Source organism: Synchiropus splendidus, chromosome 3 (genome assembly GCF_027744825.2).
Source record: "Synchiropus splendidus isolate RoL2022-P1 chromosome 3, RoL_Sspl_1.0, whole genome shotgun sequence".
Taxonomy (NCBI): domain Eukaryota; kingdom Metazoa; phylum Chordata; class Actinopteri; order Syngnathiformes; family Callionymidae; genus Synchiropus; species Synchiropus splendidus.
This window is the reverse complement of record NC_071336.1, coordinates 14,981,323-15,004,136: the sequence shown is the minus strand read 5'-3', so window position 1 is coordinate 15,004,136 and position 22,814 is coordinate 14,981,323. Positions and strand designations below refer to the sequence as shown.

The following is a 22,814-nucleotide window of genomic DNA, read 5'->3' as shown; positions in this document are numbered from 1 at the left end:
TTATTATTATTTACAGTGTAATAGTTTAATTTTTTGATGCTTTTACTTTGAAAGTCAGAAATGTTGATTGTTGACCTCGATAGAAAAAAAAAAAACCTTGAGTTTTGCGCATGCGCTTTGCATCAGCTGGAACAGCAGCCTAAGGTGGTCATCCTGCGCTGCACTTGCGGACATAAATCCTACGTAGGTCGATTGAGGGTATGTTATTGTGAACACAGATCGTCTTAATATAATTCTGTCTGAAATACATTTTTTAAAGGTGCCGTTTATTTTTCCTAATGGCCGTCATCAAACAAAGGCTCTCTGCTTTCCATTGACGATGGCGCCTGTTTGACAGTGGGCTTTCTGGAAACATATTGAGATTTGTTTTTCATTTCCCATTCAATAAAAGGTGTTTGGCGGTCATGGCATCCGGAGGATTCGTGCAGGCGGCCGTGCTCCTCCTGGCCGTCCAGCTCATCTGCCTCGGTGCTGCTGATGCGGACCCGGATACAGGGACCGTCATCCCCGCTGAAAGTATGTGGTTTGACAACGACGGGCTGAACATGGTTGGGTGTCGGTTTTTTGTGTTACAGTTACTTGGGTTTGTGCGTTGTGTGTGTCCATTGTGTTTCTTTGGACGCAGGTGAACTGGACATACAGAACCTTTTTAAGTTGCTGTTATTTGACGAGTGGGAGGGATCATGCACTTGTATACGGTTCATTTAACATTTTCCACTTGTTTTGGTGACATAAAAATGAAAGATGATTGATTTCTACAACTGTGGTAAATCTTCTGAAATCAAATAATAATCAAGTTTCATTTTTGCAAATTTCTTCAGAGCAAATATTATGTAGTATACTTATCACAATGACATTTTAATTGATATTTTTCACATTTACAGAAAACACATTAAAAAAGGGGGCATAAATGAAGAACTGTTCTCTCTGCTCCATTTCGATCCCTCAGATCAAGTGGATGATGAAAGAATTGCTGTTGTATGTATGTTTGATGTGGATTGAAATAAATATTCCTTCATTCATTGATTTTCAATTAAATAGAATTTAGCCTGAATATCTGTTGTGAAGCTTGTGACTGTGTCATAGTGGGATGTAACTGTGAGTTAATGCTGGTCCTTAAAGTTTACAATGTCTTAGGAGGTGGAACATTTTCTTCTGGAAATGTGACCCTCATATGTCAGCGATGGATTCACCAAATGTGTGCTACTCAAAAGTCTTTAAGCAAGCTCTCTTTTGTGGAACTCCTGTCTTCAGGTCGCCCATGTGTTGACTGTCACGCCTTCGAGTTCATGCAGCGAGCACTGCAAGATCTAAAGAAGACGGCCTTCAACCTGGATGCAAGGGTGAGAATCTGCCTGTCCACACATCTCAAGGCATTAATGTTGGGATAAATATTGCAGATATGCATCATTACATGTTTATATTTCTGTTCCGTCAAATCAGTTTGGCAGTTTGAAGCAAAAAAACCCTCAAAATACAGCACAATAAAAAGGTACAGACAGGCAGATAATGAATAGGCGATATAACAAATGGAGAGAAGGAAGACAGTTATTGAACACATTAGGTGGATGAGCGCTATGAATGGTACTAAATGCTTGAATATGGATGTGGTACTGCACAAGTAAAACCAAGCAAGTGCTTAGAAAATGTCTGGTAAAAGTATGTCCTCATGGAGGTGCGTCACGTTTTTCGAAAGTTGGTTCTTGACTTGCTGAAATCCCTGCATAGAGGCAGCCTGGGGAGAACCCTGACTTGTTTGAGCTCAAATAAACATGCCTCACGCCTCCATCCAGACGTACCGGTTACATCTGTTCCTTTCAGTTCACCTCCACTGGTGAGTCGAGTTAACACCTAACTGTCATTGTCCTGTTGCAGACGGAGATGCTGGTGCTGAGGGCAGAGCGGCGGGCCCTGTGCGACTGCATGCTCGGCGGCTCACTGCGCTAAACATCACCTCCCGCCACCTCGCAGTCACTCAACACACACTCTCGGAACCTCTTCACACGCTCAAACACACGTTCATCGCAATGGGCACTTTATTTTCCTCTTTTGTCTTTTTTCTCTGAAATGTATGATTTGTTGATGACACTGGTGAGTACTAACATCACAGGGTCAAAATCTCATCCTTCATTTCATGGAACACCACTTTGGTTTCAGCATTTCATAAAAATCTATGTCCATCAATGTAGAATGTATCCATTAATGTATATGTTGACTGTGGTTAAGAAGTTTCATGTTAAACATATAAAACTGTAGCATTTGGAAAACCTAAGCAAGTGGTCTATCAAAGTTTTCTAATCACCGTTTTAGTTCACTGTTAAATCTAAGAGAAGTAGACAGGTCATGTCGGTGCTGTCTCACTATTTGGCAGGCAATTTATAATTCAAACGTATAACAGGCATGAAATAGAAGGTCACAATTGAGGAGGATAACGTCATCTACTCTATATTTAGGGATTTATTTTACCTTTTAAATGCATGTACTTCAGCGTGTGGCCTATCTAAGAGTAGTTATATATGGTTCACTCCACCTTTACATAGGGCCACATATTTTAAAGTAAAATGTTGCTCGTGTTCCCGACACAAAAATATAATTTGCTTTTTTTTTTAAACTCCGAGCAGCATCAAACACTTCAGTCAGAAAACCTTTTTGATTTTGCGCAGCACTGTAGCATGAATTACAGCACTTTTTTGTCAACCGATTGTTCACACTTTAGACTGTATGTAAAGATTCTTCTATGTAAATGACAGAGCTGTTTTATTTGTGTCACTGTTTATCAAGTGTATGCAAGAGTAGAGTCAAAATGCAATATAGTATGTCGGGAGCCGCTCGGGGGGGAAGTGAGATTTCATTGTTATATCATTTCAATACTGTATTGCCACATTGTTGTAGTTGTTTAACAGAGTCTTAATAAACACTTTCGTGTTGTTTGTTTCTCTTTTGGTGGTGATTGTTTTCACTGTTCTACTCATTTATTTCACTTTTTGAAGTACTGCTCCTGCTTCTCTTTACTTGATCTTGCAGAAACATTACTCCCCAAATCCATTTTCTTTAATAAATGATGAGCCACCACAGATACATGCTGTGTGGTAAAATGGTTATGAATATACTAGGTCTTACTTACTTACTATAATTATGAATATGACAGACTATTGCATCTGTGTTTTACCATATTAAGTTAGGTCTCGGTCATGACTGGATCTCACCTAAGGTTATCTTGATCATCACAGATGATCAACACACATACACCAACCTCTTAACAAACAGAAATAAACAAATTCAATAACATGATATGACAAAACAGTTTATATCAAAACAACAATTCCACACATCATTTAAAAGGTTGAAGCCAATTTAGATTACATAAACTCTTAAACAGTGACTCAACTTGTGGGTCAAGTAATATTTGTGCACAAAAAAAAAAGTTTGAACCACTTCATCAGATAAAGGTGAGACAATAAGTCTACCTGACAATTAAAAGCATCACCATCTTTTGATGAACTGTCGCTGCATTGCTTCATACATTCATGTGCTTAATTCCCCACTGCGTCGTCGTGGGCTGGGAGGAAACCAGAGTCCCTGTGTGTTTTTTTTCTGAGTTGCAAAATAAATCAAGTTAAACAATCTTACGATTCACTTCTACAACCACAGCTGGTATTTCCTCAGAGTGCAGCAAACTGATATAGAACGAAAGACAGACCACAGGTCACTCAATTTGAAGTGCAACTACAAAACTGGTCCACTATAAGGGCAGAACAGACCTCAAATAAAGTCTGCTGTTTTCTTCATTACAACAAAACTTTTTTTTATGTTGCTTATTAACATAGGAATCAATAAACATAGACATATTAAAGCAAGTATAAGCTTTAGCCGGCGACGATTTAAGATAACAGGACAATCATGCAAAGTCAACCTAAAGGCAACCACTAAAACAAAAAGTCAAGTTTGAAAGTAAAACTGTTCCAGGGTGCATCTCTATTCCTGTTTCTGCAGAAGAAGTTCAGACAGGACATTGATGTCCCTCTCTGCTGGATGGCTCTGCAACACCAGCGTCACCATGCTGTCCTGGCCAGGAAACACCTGACACAGCTGCGTCTTCAGGTTGGAAGTTTCTGACACAGTTCTCTGCCTGGACTTGTCCAGACTACTTCCAACTGATGCATTCGAAGGCCCCAAATGTGCTCCAGTAGGATAGTTCACGAGCTCTGTTTGGAAGCGAAAAGGCTGGGATGGAGGGAGGACTCCAGCCACACCAGGAGAAGGGTGGTTTCTTACGTTGGCAGGCCTGGAGAATGGAGACACTTCAGAAATAATAAAAAAAAAACATTACAAGCTTCTCTCATACATTGTAAATTGTCCCTATTGCAGCGTGCATTTGTCTTAGTGTGGTTCTAGCATATGGTCGGTAGAAGTTCACTCTTCTTCTCTGCTCTTCTTCATCAGGAGTTAGTTTAAAACTGGAGAATTCTTCCTTTAGTAAACAGTTCATTGGTATGTGCTCTGTAATCTGCTCTAAACAGTGTTTTGTTCCACTAGCCTTTTCTGTAGCAGAAGCAGTAGTTTTATATTACCAAATATAGATTTGAAAAGACCAGTATTTAGGTTTTTCTACATTTAAGGATAGCCTATTTATATTTCTAATATTCTTTATTTCTGTTCAGTGTTCTGTTTCAGTGTTCTCCATTAGTGTCTTTAGGTCCTTGAGGCACTCAACATTCTATCTCTCTCTTTCTTGACTTGAAAAATACTAGCGTATATCAAGCGTTTCGTCAAATTTTAATGAAAAAAAGCACTATGTAGAAATTAGTGACAACAAAAGTGATATCTATGACACCTCTATTATCTCGCTATCCAACCATGACCATGACAACTCCTTCACTATAATTTTGTAGCCTTGATTCATCACCTTCGGTGAAAAAAAAATATATCTGTAAAATAAGAAAGTAAGGCTCATACCACATGCTAGAAAATATCAGCATTGTTGACTCACCTGAGATCTGAGAGGAGGAATTCATTCAGGTGAGGACCGTTTCTACCCAGTGGGTCATCTGGCACCATGAAGAGGTCGCCCACAAATGTGTACTGCAGAAGCCTGCAGAGAGCACGCACAAGTACATTGGACTTTTATCCAGAACATTTCCGTCCACAATGACTCTGATATTATGACGGATATTATCATCCACTGTGTAAGTGTTGTCATTATTCATGAGGAATAGCCTCAGTGACGCACCAACCATCAATGACTGAACCCTCTTGAGTGAGACTAGTTTGGTGATAGGCAACATGAATTCAGGTCCATCGCATCGTAGTCACCTCTTTTTTATGATATCTCTCCACACAGGAGAGTCATCCAGAAGGTCTCTCAGGTTGTCGTTGGTCACGATGACTCCATTCTTCTTCTCGGCCAGTTGGAGCATCAGTCTGGAGAGACGGGGAGAAGTGGTTAACCGATTCAAGGCACTAAAAGTTTAACAAAAATCTCACTTCTTTGAAACTACAGCCTCAATTGTGCCAGTTCAGCTAAACAAGTCAATGTAAATCTAAATTTATTTATTAATGCTCATCAGATCGCTCAGTACAGACCAGTGATCTGAGACAAGCCTGTTGTCCGTATGCGCAAGGACATGTGCTAATGTGTTCCACAGGCGATTGGTCTGTCTACATTCCCCCATCTGCTGACCCCAACAAGTGGCTTGTAACATCAGCTATCTATCTACACGCTGAAGCCTCCATTACAGTAGCACTGCTACACGCTGAACTGCCTATCATTCCATTGTCCATTTCTTACGTCAGTTCTTACGTTATTTTACCTCTTTTATTTATCTTTATTTCTAGTAGGGCTGCACCATCATAGCTTAAAACATTGTCACAGCGATGTGCGCATGAGCGATAGTGAGATCGCAGGGCGGTGTGATATCTTCCTCTCTTCCAGCTCTCAAGCATCCCCCCCTAAACCCACTGAGGGAGGAGCGGGAGAATGGCTCTGTGAGAGATGAATTAGAAGTCCCCAAAAGTTGATGTCAGAACAACAGATGTGCCAACTGTGTATGAGGCAAATATGCGGCAACCGTGCCTCACAGTTAATGGCACAACCTGAGGGTCACTGTCACAGAGCGCGGTATGACGACGTAAATACACTTTAAAGTGTAACAAAATTTTTTAAAAATGTAATTGTAAAAAAAATAAAACTGGATGCCTTTGCTGCAGTGATAAAAAGTCCAGCCGGAGCAGAAATATCACACACGCGGAAACTTTTCAACTGGAAAGCAACGTGGCCTCAGGCTGCAGTTGTTTGGGTCACACAGTAGGGCAGTCATTGTCGGAAGTATAATCAATTATACATTTCATAAATATCTTGATCTGTTGCATGAGAACGAGTACTTTGCAGTTCAAAACTACTACAGACCACTATTACTACTACTAAAAATAATAATGATATATATTATTGGAAGTCCAGATTGGCATAAAGGGAACTCCATCTGCCAGCTTTCTCCCTGCTGACTGAATAACACAGTCAGTTTTATTTTGTCACAAGTATTTTCCAGAATTTTGACATTTTTATCTACTTTGTGAATTGGCCTACTTGTTTGAGATCCGCTCACTTCTTAAAATCATCTACGATACAACTGTTACAGAAATGTACCTGTCATCATATGAGTTGATTCTCCTGCCATGGACTTCCCTCGAGGGGGTGAAGGACACCAACCCCAACTTCTGAAGCTCCAACAAGTAGTGCTGCTCTGTAAGTGTGCAACACCACAAACGGTAACAATGAGCAACTCATGACTTCTTCACTTGTAAATTAAGTGTGTACCGGCTCTGTTGAGGGAGGACACAGTGTACAAATTCCATGTTTGCAAAAAAATACATGGAAAAGAGGAAAAGCTATATATACCGGTTTATACTGAAATGCTAAAATAAATCCGTCTCTAGTATTTACAGTGTGAGAGGTCTTACACATAGAGTGCCTTACCCTTTATACGGGAGTCGCTCTTCAGCCTCCACTGTGGAAGCAGTGCACTGATTTCACGATGACCTCTGTCCCAGAAATGCTGAACGGCTAAAGCAATTCCTCGACAAGAGAAAAAATGCCCCAATCCGTGACTGAGAATCAAAATCAGGACAGAATTGATGTCAGTTCCAGAAAAGGTGGAAGAGTGTGGAAAGGCTAAATTTGATGCTCATCTTTTAATTCAATGGTGGATAAACACAACAGTTGGAATATTCTACTGTATGAGCAACAGATCAGGAGCATGACTGAAGAGAAGAGCCGCATCACACACAGACTCTCATAGCTCAAGGTCGGCAGAGCTTATAATACTGATAATACTCTTTATTTCACACTTTGCTATCAAGCTCAAAGGGGCCCTATTGTGCCTTTTTTCAGTCATCAAATCTGATGTAACAGTAAAGCTTCACATCAATAAAACTTGTGTTAACTGTGTTAATGTTTGTAATTTCAAAGTTGTGGCAAGTCACTGTTCAAAACACACAGTTTAACATTGAAAGTGGAGCCACAGTTTTTATCGTCAAACCTTACAAGCTTGTTTTGTGTTTCAATATTGCAGAAAATACAACAATTAATGCTTTTTTTCTCTCAGAGTGAGGTTGTGAATGGGATTTGATCAAGGGCCACAGTTAAGCCCCAGGCCTGACTTTTGACTTGTAAGCAAAAACATGCTATAGATGCTATGGATGTTAAGTTGACTTATACTCCAAGCTACCAAATTCATCTTTGCTTTAACAATTGGTCAAATCATGAATGTGTAAATATGGAGGTCCACACATACCTCATGGCTACGTTGCTGCCGTCAATTACGATCATCCTCAAACTTGGGTTACCAGGCTTGTCCATCAAACAGAGGTTAAACGGTGTCTGCAGACCCTCTAGGAAGCGCTGCTCTCCCGTCACTTCCACGGAAGACTTGGAACCACGCTCTCTTCTTCGGTTCGGATATATGCAGTTCCCAGCGTGGAGGGGTGATTCATGAAGTCTGAATTCAGGCTGTGGATTTCCAACTAGACCTGAACCCAGCTGATGAAAGCGACTGAGGGATTTACTGGACTGAAGATTTAAGTGTTGTAAACTGAACGATGTTGGATGAGTTACCACTGGTTCTTGGGTTTTGGAAAGTGCTGTTGACAGATGCTGCGTCTTGACTTTATGGATCGACTCAGAGGCGATTAGATTTGGGACTTCCATGTCAGTGTCTTTGATGTATGGATGATCCACTGGTTTGAGATGGTCTTTAGGTTTGCCTGTTGCTTGAAAGACTTTGTTTCCCTCTGTCTCACTGGAGACGTCCTGCTCTGCATTGCCTTCCTTCTGCAGTTCCAGCAGCAGCTGATGGGAAGACTCAACAGGAACCCTGCTGTAGACGTTTGAAACCTTCTGCTCTTTATACCCGCAGCTCAGTGCAGCTTTCTTCATCACTCCTAAAACAAAGTCACCTTCGTGATCCACACTCCGTTCTGGGTCCGAGTGGTTACCAGGTCCTGGCGGGAGGACACCTTCCATCTTCACAAGGGTGTTTTCTTCTTCTTTGTGCTCAGTTTCACAGGGCTGATTTTGGTGACCAGCCAGGTTAATAATGTCCTGCTCATGTTGGACCAGGTCCAGCATCTGGGAGGCTTCTTTAGGTCCTGCTTGGGACAGCACTCGCTTGACTGCATCCTCTGTGTATCCCATGGCAGTGAAGAACTTTAGAAAGAACTCATGGTTTCCTGTTGACTGCTGTGTTTCTTGGTTTCCTAAACTCTCCTCACTCTCCATTGAACCTTCCTCCTCAGAGAGGTAACTGTCTCCCCACACTCTCAAATGAGACTTTTGTTGATCTGCGCCCGCACCTTTGCTTCTCATAAGAGAAGCAGGATGTGAATTGTTTGTTGTTTCCATCTCTGCAGGACTCCAGTCATTTGTGCTCGAAGATGGATATGACAGAAGGCCATTGCCTTCATGTACACCAGCCCTGACAGGTTCATCGGTCAGCTTCAAGTGTCCGGACTCATGCACCAAATCGAGAAGGACTTCTTTAACCGATCCTGGCAGTACAAGGAGATCTAGCGTGTGCCTGTCTTCCCATTTTTCCACCAGAGCTTTGAAGGCCCGACGGGACTCGAGAGTCTCCATCAGGCCTGTGGAGTCTTTCTCAGTGTGTTTGGATCGTGAGCTGTTGTACCTTTCAATCATGTCTGTAATCAAAGAGTAGGCTCGCACCACTGGTTCTGCAAGACCGGATACATGCAAGTAGCCGGGTGATCCAATCTTTGTGAGGAAATGAAAGAGAAAGAATTCACGTATTAATCATCACTCTTAGACTGACTTGGGTGCTTATTCCATTGACATGTCACTACACTTGTTATGTACAGTTCTCCACAGTAACTACAAAATAGGCTGAATGTCTTTGGCAACCCTTAATAGTAAATGCAGAGGGCCGTATTCCTAAAGATTCTTAGTGCACACAGTTGCTCCAGACTCTAAGAAGGTTCTTAGATCCCAGTTAAGATAAATGCCATTGTTTAAGGATCATAGCTCTTTTAAGAGCTCTGAAGAGGGCAGAGAAGCAGACTAGGGAGTTCCCTCAAGACAGGATAAAATGACGGACGGAAGAGGCAGGAGCGATATTCTCAAAACACAGGATGACAGTACTTTTAGGAATCTGACCGGTTGGGTTTCCTTGTTCTGTTTTTCTCCATTGCTGTTCAAGCAACACAGCTTCTTACAGTCCAGTCAGCAATCATACACATAGATGGAAGTTGAGTCATTTTATGAGATTTATCAGAGTTTCGTATTTTAACCAAGCTGTTAGGGGCCGCATTTTGAAATGACGACTCACCAAGATCCGACTTTCTGACCATTCCTGACCTCCTTAGTTCTCTCAGACGGTTCTGGAATTGCACCTAAACTAAAACTCCTTGCGAGGATTTTTTTTAGGTTGTGTTAGGAGCTCTCTGAGAGGACTTTCAGAAACTTTAAGGATACGGGCCCTGATTATTTTCTAACTTCACCACCCCATAAGCAGACTACTACCCATCTGGACGCATCAGTGTGGGGCACTGCACAGTTGGACCAACAACAGCTTCTTTTTCAGGCTCAGCAAGAAAAAACACAACAACTGAACAAACTGTAACTCAATTGTTGATCAGAAGTTCCAACATTGAGCATGTGCAGCATATAAGATGATAGAAAACATATCGACAAAACGTAAGCGACAGCTAGCACAGAAGCATCCATATGTCAACAAACATTTTAATTTAAAAATACAATCATAACTGTTTTCATCACTCACCAGAATGTGGGCTGAAGTGCTTTTGATCAGGCTGTCCAGGAACAGTCCTTTTGCCCCACAAAAGACACATTTCAGGGCCGGGGGGTAAGACACCTCCTTCTGCTCCTCCTGGTTGACCACCCCCTTCACAAATAACTACAAAGCAAAAACAACTTGAGAAATGTCAAAGATAACCAGAGGGCACAGAAATAACGCGGTCAGACGAAATTATTAGATAACCTCCCTACAATTAATTATTTACAGAAGATAATCTACACTGAAACGCCCTACATACTGAAACGTAGCCTGCCAGATGAGGCAGGCAGGGTGTGACTTCAGTATGACTCTTCTGTGATGTCCAACCACCCATTGTTCAGGAAGTCTTGAAGCAATGCCACAAGACATCCATGGACTTGAGCTCAGTGAAACCTCATTCTCGGAACATGTGACTGCCGGAGACATGGTGTGTTGGACACCTCAGATCATTGATGGACAGATTCTTGTCTTATAGAAGAATTTAGTTTTGTTTGTTTTATAAACAATAAACAAAAGTATATAATTTATATTTGTCTGTATGATGCAGCCACGCCTTTTGAAACACAAGATATTTCCAAGAATTTCCCAAATAACATTTGAGACTGTGTAAATTGTAAGGGTGTCTGAAAATGTTTGATCCAACTGCCTACTTTATTTGTTTAGATAAAACATATCATATACGTCTTTTAGTTTGACTGTGATCTTCCCTCATCCCCCCTCTGAACATCCACTTTGCACTCAGAGTCACATACAGTATTTAAACAGTGTCTTACTTTGGCAGCTGTGACATTTTCCCCAGAACCCTGAAGCTTCAGCCATATCTGCTTATTGTTGACACGAGAAAGGGTGTCATCTTCGATTTTAAAACAAACTTTGAAAATCCTTTCCACAGAGTCATGTATGGAGGTTAGGGATCCCAGTTGCATGCCGGAACACGTAAACTCATCCTCCACCACTGGGCCTCCTCCAAGTCTTCCGTCAATCTCACTGGCCATTTCTAAATTCATGGAAGACACCGCTCATGCTGAAAGAACAGAAAAGACAAGCATGTTATTGTTGGTTGTATATATTGTATATTAGATTTTTTTTAACTTAAGTGACCTAAAGTGATATATATATATATATATATATATATATATATATATATATATATATATATATATATATATATATATATATATATATAGTTTTACACGTGAAAAGACAAAACAAACGACATCAACTTCATCGACTTGTTTTGTTCAAGCGTCACAAATATGTGAAACAAACCCCGCAGCGTCGACTTTTAAATTCGCTCTGTTTTCGCTCTATTGACTTACCAAAGGTCGGTTTACCGTTCAGTTACTTACCTTAGACATATCCACGCTGCGCATAACTTCAAAGTTCACAAAGAGACGACCTTTATTCCACAGAAGTCGAATTTACCAATAAGGAAGTGATGAGCCAAAATCGAAACTACGCGGGACCTTCAAAATAAAAAAAGAAACGAAAGATATAGCGACGCTCAAGTAATCAGAGTGTAATACACAAATAATTAACGCTGTAAATGATCGACAATGAAATTGAATACATTTTGTATTGCAAAAAAAACAAAAATGTTTCGACTTTGTGAGAGCGTTTGCTGGAATTCCGGTGACGTCATCAACTTAATATTCCATTTTTGTTACCGTGAGATTTGAAGACAAAAAAACATAATATGGCTTACAAAAAATAAAATAATGTCATTTAATCTAGACTTTGTGTATACAAATCCGGACAAAGATTTGAAACGGAATGAAACATTTGTTTCCACAACACAATGATCACCTTTCCCCTAAAACAGCTGTTCTGGCAACAGCAACACACACAATCTCCCATTATTATTATTATTATTATTGATAACCCCCAATCACAGTAAACACAGAGTAGTTTGTGACTGGACTGCTTAGTATAAAGCTTGGTTCAGTGGGAAGTGGTGGATTTCAATCAAGGCAGCTCTTTCCACCACAAAATTAGACAAAGAATAAGTATATGAACGTATTAATAAATGTATTAACATCCACTTTATTCAAACAACAGCTTCAAGCGGCCCATCACACAGCACAGCAAAACTTGTTCAAGGAATTAAAAACATTTCCTGTATGACAAACCTAATGATGGGAGGTGTCTTTAGAAAACACCCCCACTTCTGTGATATATTGAATGAGGAAGTGACTGGAGTTTCACAATCACTCAGCGAACGATGAGGTGAAGACAGTAATGGCACACGGGTGAGTCCTTTTCTCTCCAAGTTTGGAAAAATGCCTTCAGTCGTTTGGTGTAACTTATTTATTTAGTGTTTGCCTGGAGGAGAAAGAAAGTGAAACTGTCCACGGAAGTGAATTTCCTTGTTGGAGCGGTTGTTGAGTATGAAATGCTAAATGTTTTGAAACAACATTTCTATACCAAGGCACTGGATAGTGTCAAGCTGTTAAAGTGAATTAAATTGTGCAGATGTTTCATTGCCGTCATTAAATGCAGCTTTAGAATATACTGTATGTTCTTCTCTCGAGTATCCGCAGTGATTTGCCGGCATTCCTCGACAGTGTTGTCAAGAGTTTAAAGTAAATTTAAATAATTTATTAAACGCAGCCCCGCTGGATCAAGGCATTTATTCACTGATTTGTAGTCTGAAAAGCCTCTGCCAGAGACCGACTGTAGGACTCCCTATCAGGGGGCTTCCCTTTGCTCCCCCTTCCAGTATTTGCAGCTCGGAGTTCTCTTGAGGGTGAGCTGCTTTAACATGTTATGTAAGTTGGTGGTGTTACCACACTGGCAATTATTATTCTCATTATTCTTCTTATTATTCTGACTGGCCACTCTGTGGTAGAGCATGGACGGGGACAGGTCAAGCGTGCAGAGAGAGAGAGAGAGAAAGAGAGAGAGTGAGAGAGAGGTGTTTGTACAAACAAACTTGGGGAAACGCTGTTCTCGCATGACCTCTTGAGGTAATTAGAGTCATTTTCCAGACATGTTGACCAGAAAGCGTAACAAAAGCGTTGATCTCATCACGCTAGTATTGATCTGAAACCAGTACTCAACTTGGCATCAATACTACAGATATTTAGATCAATATGCTGGCCCCTGCAGTTGTGAAGAATAGACTCACTTTTCCCCACTTATGTGTCAAGATGATCACTTTAACAAGTATATTTTTACCTCATAATGCAGGGTGAGCGCAAAACATTACTTGCATTGCACCTGTGTGTCAGTGGCTCCTGTGGTTTAGTGGGCTGTCCAGCGTTCAAATCCTACTGGTGTCGTAGTGTTCTTGGACATGACACCCATCCCACCTGGCCTCGTGTGAATGTGTTGGGACAGAGGGGAAAGGTGGTGGTCTAACTCAGGGCCGCTGCAGCTAGAAATGTAGCTTACCACCAGTGTTGTGACTAAGGTATGAATGAATGAATATAAGCCATTACTGTTTCATGTAATCCACATGGAAGGTAGACATTAGCAGCTAACATGAATGATTGAATCAAGTACAGAAGTTCCAGGAGAACTTTTACTTTGATCAGAGCAGCAACACATCCTCTAAATTGTGTAAGCATACTGTATATAGAACTTAGTCTCAAAATAAAAAAACAAGGAGTAACAGTAGCCAGTATCTAATTTTAAAGTCAATGCAATAAATATCTTTTTTGTCTCACATATGACAGAAAGCAATACAACGTGTTTCCTGCCTCTGCTCTGAGTGTGCAGTCATTTATTGGCAATGGAGGGTTTGGTGAGGTGTTCAAAGGCTCGCTACTTGTAGATGTGGCTGTTAAGTACCTTTACAACGACAGTGGGTGAGTAGTTTTGCCATTTTTGCTTATTAAGATCATAACAAATAACCAACCATAACACACACCTCCCCAGGTCAGATTTGCTGAAAGAGATAAAGATCATGCAAAAGTGTAGAAGCCCGTATGTTGTTGATGTTCTGGGAGTCTGCCCTGGAGATCAGCCGAACAAACTCAAACTGGTCATGGAATACATGGAAAGAGGCTCATTGGCAAATCTCCTGGTTTGTATTTTACATCTTATGTCATTCTCTATAGCGTAATGGGCTGGGTAGAGTGCTTGTGGAGCTACTATACATTTCTCTTTCCCATATAGAAAGTTATTGATGAACCTCCCCCGTGGGCTCTGGTAGTAAAAGTGGCCACCCAGGTGTCACAAGGAATAAAGTTTCTTCACAGTCTCTCTCCTCCTGTCCTCCATCTGGACCTGAAACCTGCCAATGTGCTGCTAGACAAACATCTCAATGTAAAGGTGAGTCAAAGAAAGAAGACACTGCTTTATACACTATATTAACAAAACACTATACACTATATTAACAAAAGTATCTGCTCACCTGCCTGGAGTGCCATCCCATTCCTTACCCATAGGGTTCAATATGATATCAGTCCACCTTTTTGCAGCTATTACAGCTTCAGCTCTTCTGGGAAAGCTGTCCATAAGGTTGAGGAGTGTGTATGTATGAATTTTTGAGCATTCTTCCAAAAGCCCATTAGTGAGGTCAACACACTGATGTTGGTGGAGAAGGTCTGTCTCTCAGTCTCCACTCCAATTCATCCCAAAGGTGTTCTATCGGGTTCAGGTCAGGACAGTCAAGTTCATCCATACCAGACTCTGTCATCCATGTCTTTATGGACCTTGTGCTCCAAACTGTTCCCACAAGGTTGGGAGCATGGAATAGTCCAAAATGTTTTGGTATCCGGAAGCATTCAAAGTTCCTTTCACTGGAACTAAGGGGCCAAGCCCAACTCCTGAAAGTCTGAAATGTACCGTTCTCCTGGCAACCTCCAAACCCAGACTGGTCCATCAGATTTCTATATGGAAAAGTGTGATTCATCACTGCAGAGAAGGCATCTCCACTACTCTATAGTCCAGTGGCAGCTGCTTTACACCGTTGTAACTGCACCACTTTGCACCTCACTTGGTGATGTATGGCTTGGACACAGCTGCTCAGCCATGGAAACTCATTCCATGAAGCTCTCTGTGTACTGTACTAATCTGAAGGCCACATGAAGTTTGGCGCTCTATAGCGATTGAGTGTTCAGAAAGTGGGCGACCTCTTTGCACTATGCGCCTCCGCATCCACTGACACTCTCCATCAGCCGACCACTTTGTGGCTGAGTTACTCTTGTTCCCAAACTCTTCCATTTTCTTGTAATAAAGCCGACAGTTGACTGTGGAATATTTAGGAGTGAGGAAATTTCACAACTGGATTTGTTGCACAGGTGGCATCCGATGACAGCTGCACCCTGGAATTCACTTAACTTCTGCAAGCGGCTCATTCTTTCATAAATGTTTGTCAAAACTAGGAGCTTGATTTGACTGTGATGAGGACATCTGATTCTGATCATTTGATGGATGGGTGAGCAAATGCTTCTGGTAATACAGTGTATTTAGTTTGTATGATTGAGGCAAATGACACACATGAATTAACTGATGTATGCAACGCACGCCTTTATGGATAGTGAGTGAAATTCAACCACTAAATACACAAAGTGCAATTCAACCCTCTTAAATTGACAGACACACTGACTTACTTAGCCGTAGAAACACCAGTTTCACAAAAGGACAGTGATCATTTACCTTTTTTCTTCTTTCATTGTCGCAGCTCACTGACTTTGGCCTTTCCCGAGTGCGCCACAGCCAGTCATACCTGATGCAACATGGTGAGATTAGTGACTGTGTGATTGGAGGAACAATTCACTACATGCCCCCTGAAGCATTTCGCAAACCTTGGACACCCTCAGAGGCTACAGATATCTATAGGTAAATAGCGATTCTCAATTCATCAGTCTATTTTTGCACAAGGAGAGTGCTCATAACGCAAATCTCTGTCCACCTGCTGAAAACCTCAGGGAATAAAAATTTGGACCTCACTAGGATAGATATGATTAAACACCCACACACTCCTCCACACATGCGCACACATTTGTCTTTCTATCTTAGTGAGGACACTCATTATCATGATGCTTTCCTCTTACCATAAACCAGGGCTTCTCAGTTATTTTCTGTTGCACCCCTCCAGGAAGGTGTCAACTTTTCACACCCCCCAACTCTGAGTTTGTCTAAAAAATCACTTAAGTCCATCTCTGCATAATGTTGTATCCTTGTTAACATGAAAATGTTAACAAGAAAAGAAAAAAGAAGGTAATATAGAGCAACTTACAATTAAGTATAACTTTATTAACATTGTCTTTGTCTGTAACAGAAGAGACTTAAACTGCATCAATTTGCCTGAAAAAAAAATCATGACAGATGAATTACAATTACACTTTATTCCAGTACAGTAAAAAAAGTCTGTTCACATGCGCTCCCCCAAGGGGGCCCGCCCCACTATTTGAGAAGGACTCAAACAAATACCTAAACTCAACCATTTATCTGTACCAAACTAATACCTAATAAGCTGGTTATTTAGAAATTCTAACCCCCAAAATGAGGGTTAGAGAAGTCAGGACCTTCACAATGTCCTCACTTTGCAAAAATGTCCTCACTCTCTAGGTTAAAAACTCATACCTGTTCTCACAAAACTAGATGACGAACACACATATATTGAAGCATGAGATATGAGTATTAGATAAAACAAGATGAACATGTAAAAGTCTGCACTGTCTTCCTAGGTTCACTGTCAATTTGTTGTTGTCAATGAGCTTGAGTCATTCTACAAGCAGTTAACAGCATCTATCTATCTTCTAGCTTTGGTATCCTCTTGTGGGCACTAGTCACCCGCGAAACGCCATATCCAGGTGAGCAAATAGAAGGTATATTCCCGATTTTGTGTTGAAATGCGGCATATATTTGTTGTAATGAATATGTCGCGTTTAGACACAATTCTGGGGTGCAGGGAAGAAAAACAAAAAGGTATTTAAAATATGTGATTGTGTGTATAATTTTTTTTTTTTTTATCAATTTCATGCGTAGAAATAGAATCTTGCTCAGCACATCTCCAATGAAAGTGCAAACTGTGTGTATGTGTGTTCACAACGGCAGTGAATGTAGACTCACAAGAAGATGTTGGTTTCATTAGAGTTAATACTTTCACACGAGAATATTTAAAATACTTTATGAGAAGTACAGAAAGAACCAATCCAAAGAATTTGAGTGATGCTGGAGGGCCTACTCTCGTCTCAACAAACAAGAGTTTTTCCGCAGTCTGGCTAGATGGTGAGAAGTTCAGCCATCTGTGAGACACTCGAAGTGGAAGTGCTTCTTCGGTGCATAGAGAGAATCCTCTTGAGATGCGTTTCCCATGGTATGTTCTGGACATACCCAACTTGGAGGAAACCCTACTGCACACAGTGAAGAGATCACATCACTCAGTTGTCCTGGTATTTCCAGAAGAAAGTTAGAGTTGCCTTTTGTGGACGTAAATTCAATTGTCAAAAGAATGAAGTGTAATTTTTTTCTTTTTCTATTAGATGTACTTGATACAGTTTTTTCGATTCGGATCCCTGCTGGAGACAGACCTTCTTTGGATGACATCGATGCTTTGGAAGATGGACGCCCAGGACTGGACAAGCTGAAAGAGCTAATGCAGATGTGCTGGCATCAGGAGATCCCAGAGAGACCCACTGCAAGTGGTAAGAATACACTAGAAACTAATGCTGCAAGCCTGTCTGGTGAAATGTAAATATTTTATAGATACATGTTTATCAGGAGAAATAGCCATTAATGCAATACACTAAGGAATTTAACTGATCCAACTGCAGGGGACCATTTGGTGACAGGAGTGTTAAACTGTACTTGGACATTACCAAACCAGGTGTGGCAAGAGTGGCTTCTCAGATGAGATGCATGAGTTTGATATGTTGTATATATAATATATTGTTCTATAATAATAATATGTGTGTGTATATGTGTCTTCTTTTAAATTTAAACAAATTCATTTTAAATTATTGATCATTTTCTGTTTCAGATTGTGCAGAAAGGACTCAGGAATTATACGAGGAAAACTATAACCAGGATGCAATCACAAGTCTTCTGGAAAAGCTGGTAGGAGCCAAGGTTTTAGCCTCCAGTCTCATTCATATTCGCTCTAGTGGCACCCACTCCATCACCTGGTGACTACTTTTGAAGCTTGCAACGAAAGGAGTATTAAAAAAAAACAAAAAAAACCCCAAAAACATTAATATTAATCTTATGACCTTGTTGACCTCAGCTTGGTTTCGGGTATCTTTCCAAAAAGTATTTTGGAAAAACAAGATCACAATCCTGACAATAGTGCTGCAGACAAGATCACACCACCTGGAGAGTATTTGGAGGTCGAGACCGAGACATGACCAGGACAGTGTACATATAAGGAGTCTTAGAATGATCAGTCTTGACCCAGGCCGTCTCTTCATTTGTCTGGCTGGATGTGGGACTGACTTGAGTTATTATGATTTTTCTTTCAGGATTTTTCTGTGAACACACAAAAAAACACCATGATCATATCCACCTCTATGATGTGTTATTGTATTGATGTAGTCACCCCGAGTGAGTGACACTGGGAAGGAAGCTGCCCCATTCTTGTTTTCTCTGCCCGTCTCAACAATTTTTTTTCTATTATAGTGTTGAATTCTCACATTTTATTCATTGTACATGTATTTAAATATCACACTCCAGGAGACATCACGGTGCAAAAGCAAAAACAGAATGAGCTTCATTGCCAAGGTCAGTGAGGATCCCACCAAGTAGGAATGTCCTTTAGAACAACGTGCAATAATGAACAAAACAGGCTGTTGACTGAGACATTATTGCCCTCTAATGAAGGGTGGCTGAGAAGTGCAAAACACATTGACAAACGTCTGAAACAAATTGACAAACTCTTGGAACAAATTTACAAATAGCAAAACACATTGACAACATTTCAAACAAATCTACAAATTGATCTGGATCATCTCTTCATGTGTTGCAGGACATCAAGGACAGGGAGAGCAAAAATCCAGAGGAACAACCAGGATCTAACTCAAACAACAGACATGTAAGTGGAGATAAAACACAGCTTACCAAGGCACAAAGCTACATTTCACAGTACTTTACACATTATCATCATTCAGAATCCAGGATCCCTTTGCCATACACGTGACTCATTCAATCATCTCACAAATGAATGAATCAGTGCATTTAAAGAATTCCTGAAATCTTGCTTATAGCTACAGTATTTGATGTCTAAAAGCAGTGAGTGGTATTGACCCATTGTAATTGACTAACAGCTGTCACAGTCTTGTGTGTGTCATCTTTGGGTGACTGATAAGGATCCTGCCTTAAACAGTTAAAGACTTAAAAGTGATCACATTTTTCACCAAATCTCAGAAACAGTCATTGACAAACAGGACATGAGATTACACTGTAAACAAAAACTGTAGCCAGTGTGACAAGGGAGAACAATCCTAGTTGTATAAATGCTATGGATATTCATTTGTCATCAAAGACTCCAACTAGCTGCAGAACCAGGCACAAGTCATATTCATCAAATTTATTAAAGGGGGAAAAAATACACTTGACCCAAACTGTTGAGAAAATTGGAAAAATTAAAAAGTATGTAGTAATGAATAAAATAAGTACGACATCTAAATATATAAAATAAATATATAAATAAATGTTTGATGTAAATACAGAATTTTGTGTTGGGAACTTTGACCTCCAGTGACTGAAGTGTGGTCACGAAATAATGCACATTTTACATATTTCGTGGGAACAGTTTATTAAATTGTGGCATGCTTTGATTTTTATTTTTACCATGTCAGGTTGGAGCTCTGTAGTTTCTCCCCCAAATAAATGCAAATGAAAGTATTGCAGTAAATTTTTAATTTGTCATTTTAAAACCTGCTTCATGAGGCGCACTGATTAAAATTTATACTGTTGGGGCGGGTGCCAGCATCACTATCATTTTTGTCTTTTCAAGAACTTCTCCATAGTTGGTATCCATCGCAATGTTGTGGCTCTCTTCTTCAGCTTGTTTGTGCCTTAATTCACTTGAAAGGAGGCACACTACGGCCACCAAGTGGATGGGCAGGGTATTAAAACTGAGTGTCTCAGCTTTCAAACTAACAAAATAAAACAATAGCCCTTTATACTGTAAATACATATGAGTCTGCTGACTCATATGTATTTACATGAGTCAGGAGTTAACTTGATACTGACACTACGGTGCAACAGCCAAAACATGGCTGGTGACATGGCCTAATCTGGATCATCTCTTTGTGTGTTGCAGGACATGAAGGACAAGAGGAGCACAAATCCAGAGGAACAACCAGAATCTAACTCAAACAAGCAGCAGGTAAGTGGAGATAAAACACAACTCACCAAGGCACAAAACGACACACATTTCGACAGCACTTTGCAGTAGACACATGATCATCATTGTTTTGGGATTCCTGGAGCTAGAATTCAGGATCCCTTGACCATGCACGTGACTTACTCAAACTTACAGAGGAGTGAATGAGTAGCTACTGTCTAAAAGAAGCTGGACCACTAATGGTCTAATAGACAAATACCTGTCACAGGCTTCATCGTCAGGTGTGTGTCACCTTTGACTAACTGCTAAGGATCCTGCCTTAAACAGTTAAAGTGATCACATTGTGATGATTTCTTTAAAACAAAACCAGCACCCGGCGCGACAAGGGAGAACTACCTACTGAATTTCTAAATGATCCATGACCTAATTTTGTGATGCCTGCACTTCCATCACATATTCGCTAAGTTCCACAATGCATGGCAACAGTCACACAAGTGACAGGATGAGTTCTTGGTTGAGATTTAACTTGGTCAATTTTGGACAATTAAAAAAAAAGGTTCATCCTGTTTCAGTTTGACTCTTCGCCTCTACATGTAAGCCATCTGACTAATCCAAGTTTTATCCATCCCCAGTGGCACAGGTCTCTTTCTGAGCCTGTGGCCACATACAGGCTCGAACATGTGGTTGGATTACAGATAGGGGACTACAACAAGATGGATTTTAACAATCATTGACTGCCATCAGCACCAAAACCTCCTCCACGTTTCATAAATGAGGAAATCCAGCAAAAATTTGTTTACTTTTGACTGAAAGAATTTGTTGTCAAACCCTTCTTTCTTTTGTCATTGTTAAATTATGAAATTTCATATACCTTAAATATTATATGGATGCTACAAAGGGAGTCATGAAGAGAAGAGATAAGAAATGTAAGAGGGGCACTTGCATGAAATAGTTTGAGGACATGGAGACTGACTTACTGAAGCAACTTCTGATGGATAATACTGAAAAGGAAATGATCAGATTTTTTATTTAATGTAGATGAGAAGTGCCTTGAAAAACACTGTGATTCATGTGAAATAATAAAGATAATAATAAAAAAAACACCTTGGACTTTTCTCTATTCGTCTCTCTCACTAATCACCTTCAGTTCTTGTATTACCCAGGATACTCAATTTATCAGGGTCAGATCAGTCACGCGAGGGCGGCTGCATCGCGGGATACTACATCTAAAGAGACCAGTAATCGAGGATGAGATGGCTCAGTATTCAGAGATCAGTCAACCCACTTACATTTGGCCTCACCAGACAATCACGGTTCACTATTTGTCGCAGACTATGTAGGAATATTACACCTTGAATCTATCTTCCGTGTGTTCGTTTACTCGTGAGAATGACTACCAAAAACCCACAACTTAAAATCAAAAAGAATTTATTCCCTGACAGAGGAGTCTAATTACAGAGCTCCGGGTCCACAACTACGCCTGACTTAGCCTTAGCTCAAGTAGTGTAGAGTGACAAATACTATCTCTGGCCCTGACCCTTTTATTACACTTTAAAGTTTGTCTTGGGGTGTAGTCTCTGCTGATTGATCCTGGTTTCTCGGGGTCCCGGTTGCCATGGTGCCAAATTCCTGGGCCTGTGTCGACAACCCTTGGTTTGGAGCAATGTTGAGGAATCCTGTTGTTGTTGCCCATTTTCTGGCCTTTTTTGGGAGGAAGCTGTGAGCAGGTGATCCGGTCCTGTCCTCTGCTTGGCTTGCTTCTTGACTGACTCGTCCCATCTCAGCCTGGCTCTGCCTGCCTCCATAATTCATCCTCCGCTGTCCACAAGGTTCCTTATCTTCCACATTCCTTCACTTGGGGGAAGGTAGATGTTTTTTCCCCACAAACTCAGGCTCAACTCAGGCTGTTTGGACCGGCTTTGGGTTGGATGTCTCCTGGGTTTCTCCTTGTTCCTGGTACCAGGTGGCTCCTGCCTTTCATAGCTCACTGTTCCATCCACGCATCTTTCCCACACTATCCTTATCATACACAAACACACCTCTCATGCTGGACCAAACTGAGGTTACCTTACCCAATATCACTGCGTCTGTTGTATTCAATCTTTCATTAGACAAAACATTATAAAACAGTTTATTCGATAGCAGATAACTTGATGAATATACTCATAAGTAAAATATCATGATTCCCACAACTAGAATGAAAGAATGGATGGATGTAAGCAGCAGCTGTGCGCGTGTATCTTGAGGGAAGTACTTCATTGAGCGATCGATTA

General features: G+C 40.7%; 3 protein-coding genes across 5 annotated transcripts; 2 read left to right on the top strand and 1 right to left on the bottom strand.

Moving 5' to 3' along the window:
- Positions 1-101: 101 nt before the first annotated feature.
- On the top strand, positions 102-2,932 carry c3h4orf48 (chromosome 3 C4orf48 homolog). Of its 2 annotated transcripts, none has more exons than XM_053860221.1 (4): positions 102-198; positions 392-516; positions 1,255-1,343; positions 1,876-2,932. In XM_053860221.1, exons 2-4 carry the CDS (start codon positions 405-407, stop codon positions 1,945-1,947), a joined length of 273 nt encoding a protein of 90 aa, XP_053716196.1. In that variant the 5' UTR covers positions 102-198; positions 392-404; the 3' UTR covers positions 1,948-2,932. The 2 variants fall into 2 exon arrangements, with proteins under 2 accessions (XP_053716196.1, XP_053716197.1); XM_053860222.1 differs by having other exon boundaries at positions 137-183.
- A 359-nt stretch (positions 2,933-3,291) lies between these two features.
- Positions 3,292-11,753, bottom strand: khnyn (KH and NYN domain containing). Of its 2 annotated transcripts, none has more exons than XM_053861186.1 (9): positions 11,654-11,753; positions 11,078-11,328; positions 10,290-10,424; positions 7,791-9,265; positions 6,974-7,104; positions 6,644-6,740; positions 5,314-5,421; positions 4,991-5,092; positions 3,292-4,285 (listed from the first exon to the last, which is right to left on the bottom strand). In XM_053861186.1, the coding sequence occupies exons 2-9, from the start codon at positions 11,309-11,311 to the stop codon at positions 3,976-3,978; spliced, it is 2,592 nt and encodes an 863-aa protein (XP_053717161.1). In that variant the 5' UTR covers positions 11,312-11,328; positions 11,654-11,753; the 3' UTR covers positions 3,292-3,975. The 2 variants fall into 2 exon arrangements, with proteins under 2 accessions (XP_053717161.1, XP_053717162.1); XM_053861187.1 differs by having other exon boundaries at positions 3,999-4,301.
- Positions 11,754-12,480: 727 nt separating this feature from the next.
- Positions 12,481-21,624, top strand: ripk3 (receptor-interacting serine-threonine kinase 3). Its single transcript, XM_053859908.1, has 11 exons — positions 12,481-12,553; positions 13,982-14,113; positions 14,184-14,331; positions 14,424-14,579; positions 15,934-16,091; positions 17,019-17,068; positions 17,741-17,902; positions 18,238-18,314; positions 19,219-19,284; positions 20,518-20,583; positions 21,174-21,624. The coding sequence occupies exons 1-11, from the start codon at positions 12,543-12,545 to the stop codon at positions 21,273-21,275; spliced, it is 1,128 nt and encodes a 375-aa protein (XP_053715883.1). The 5' UTR covers positions 12,481-12,542; the 3' UTR covers positions 21,276-21,624.
- Positions 21,625-22,814: the final 1,190 nt, after the last annotated feature.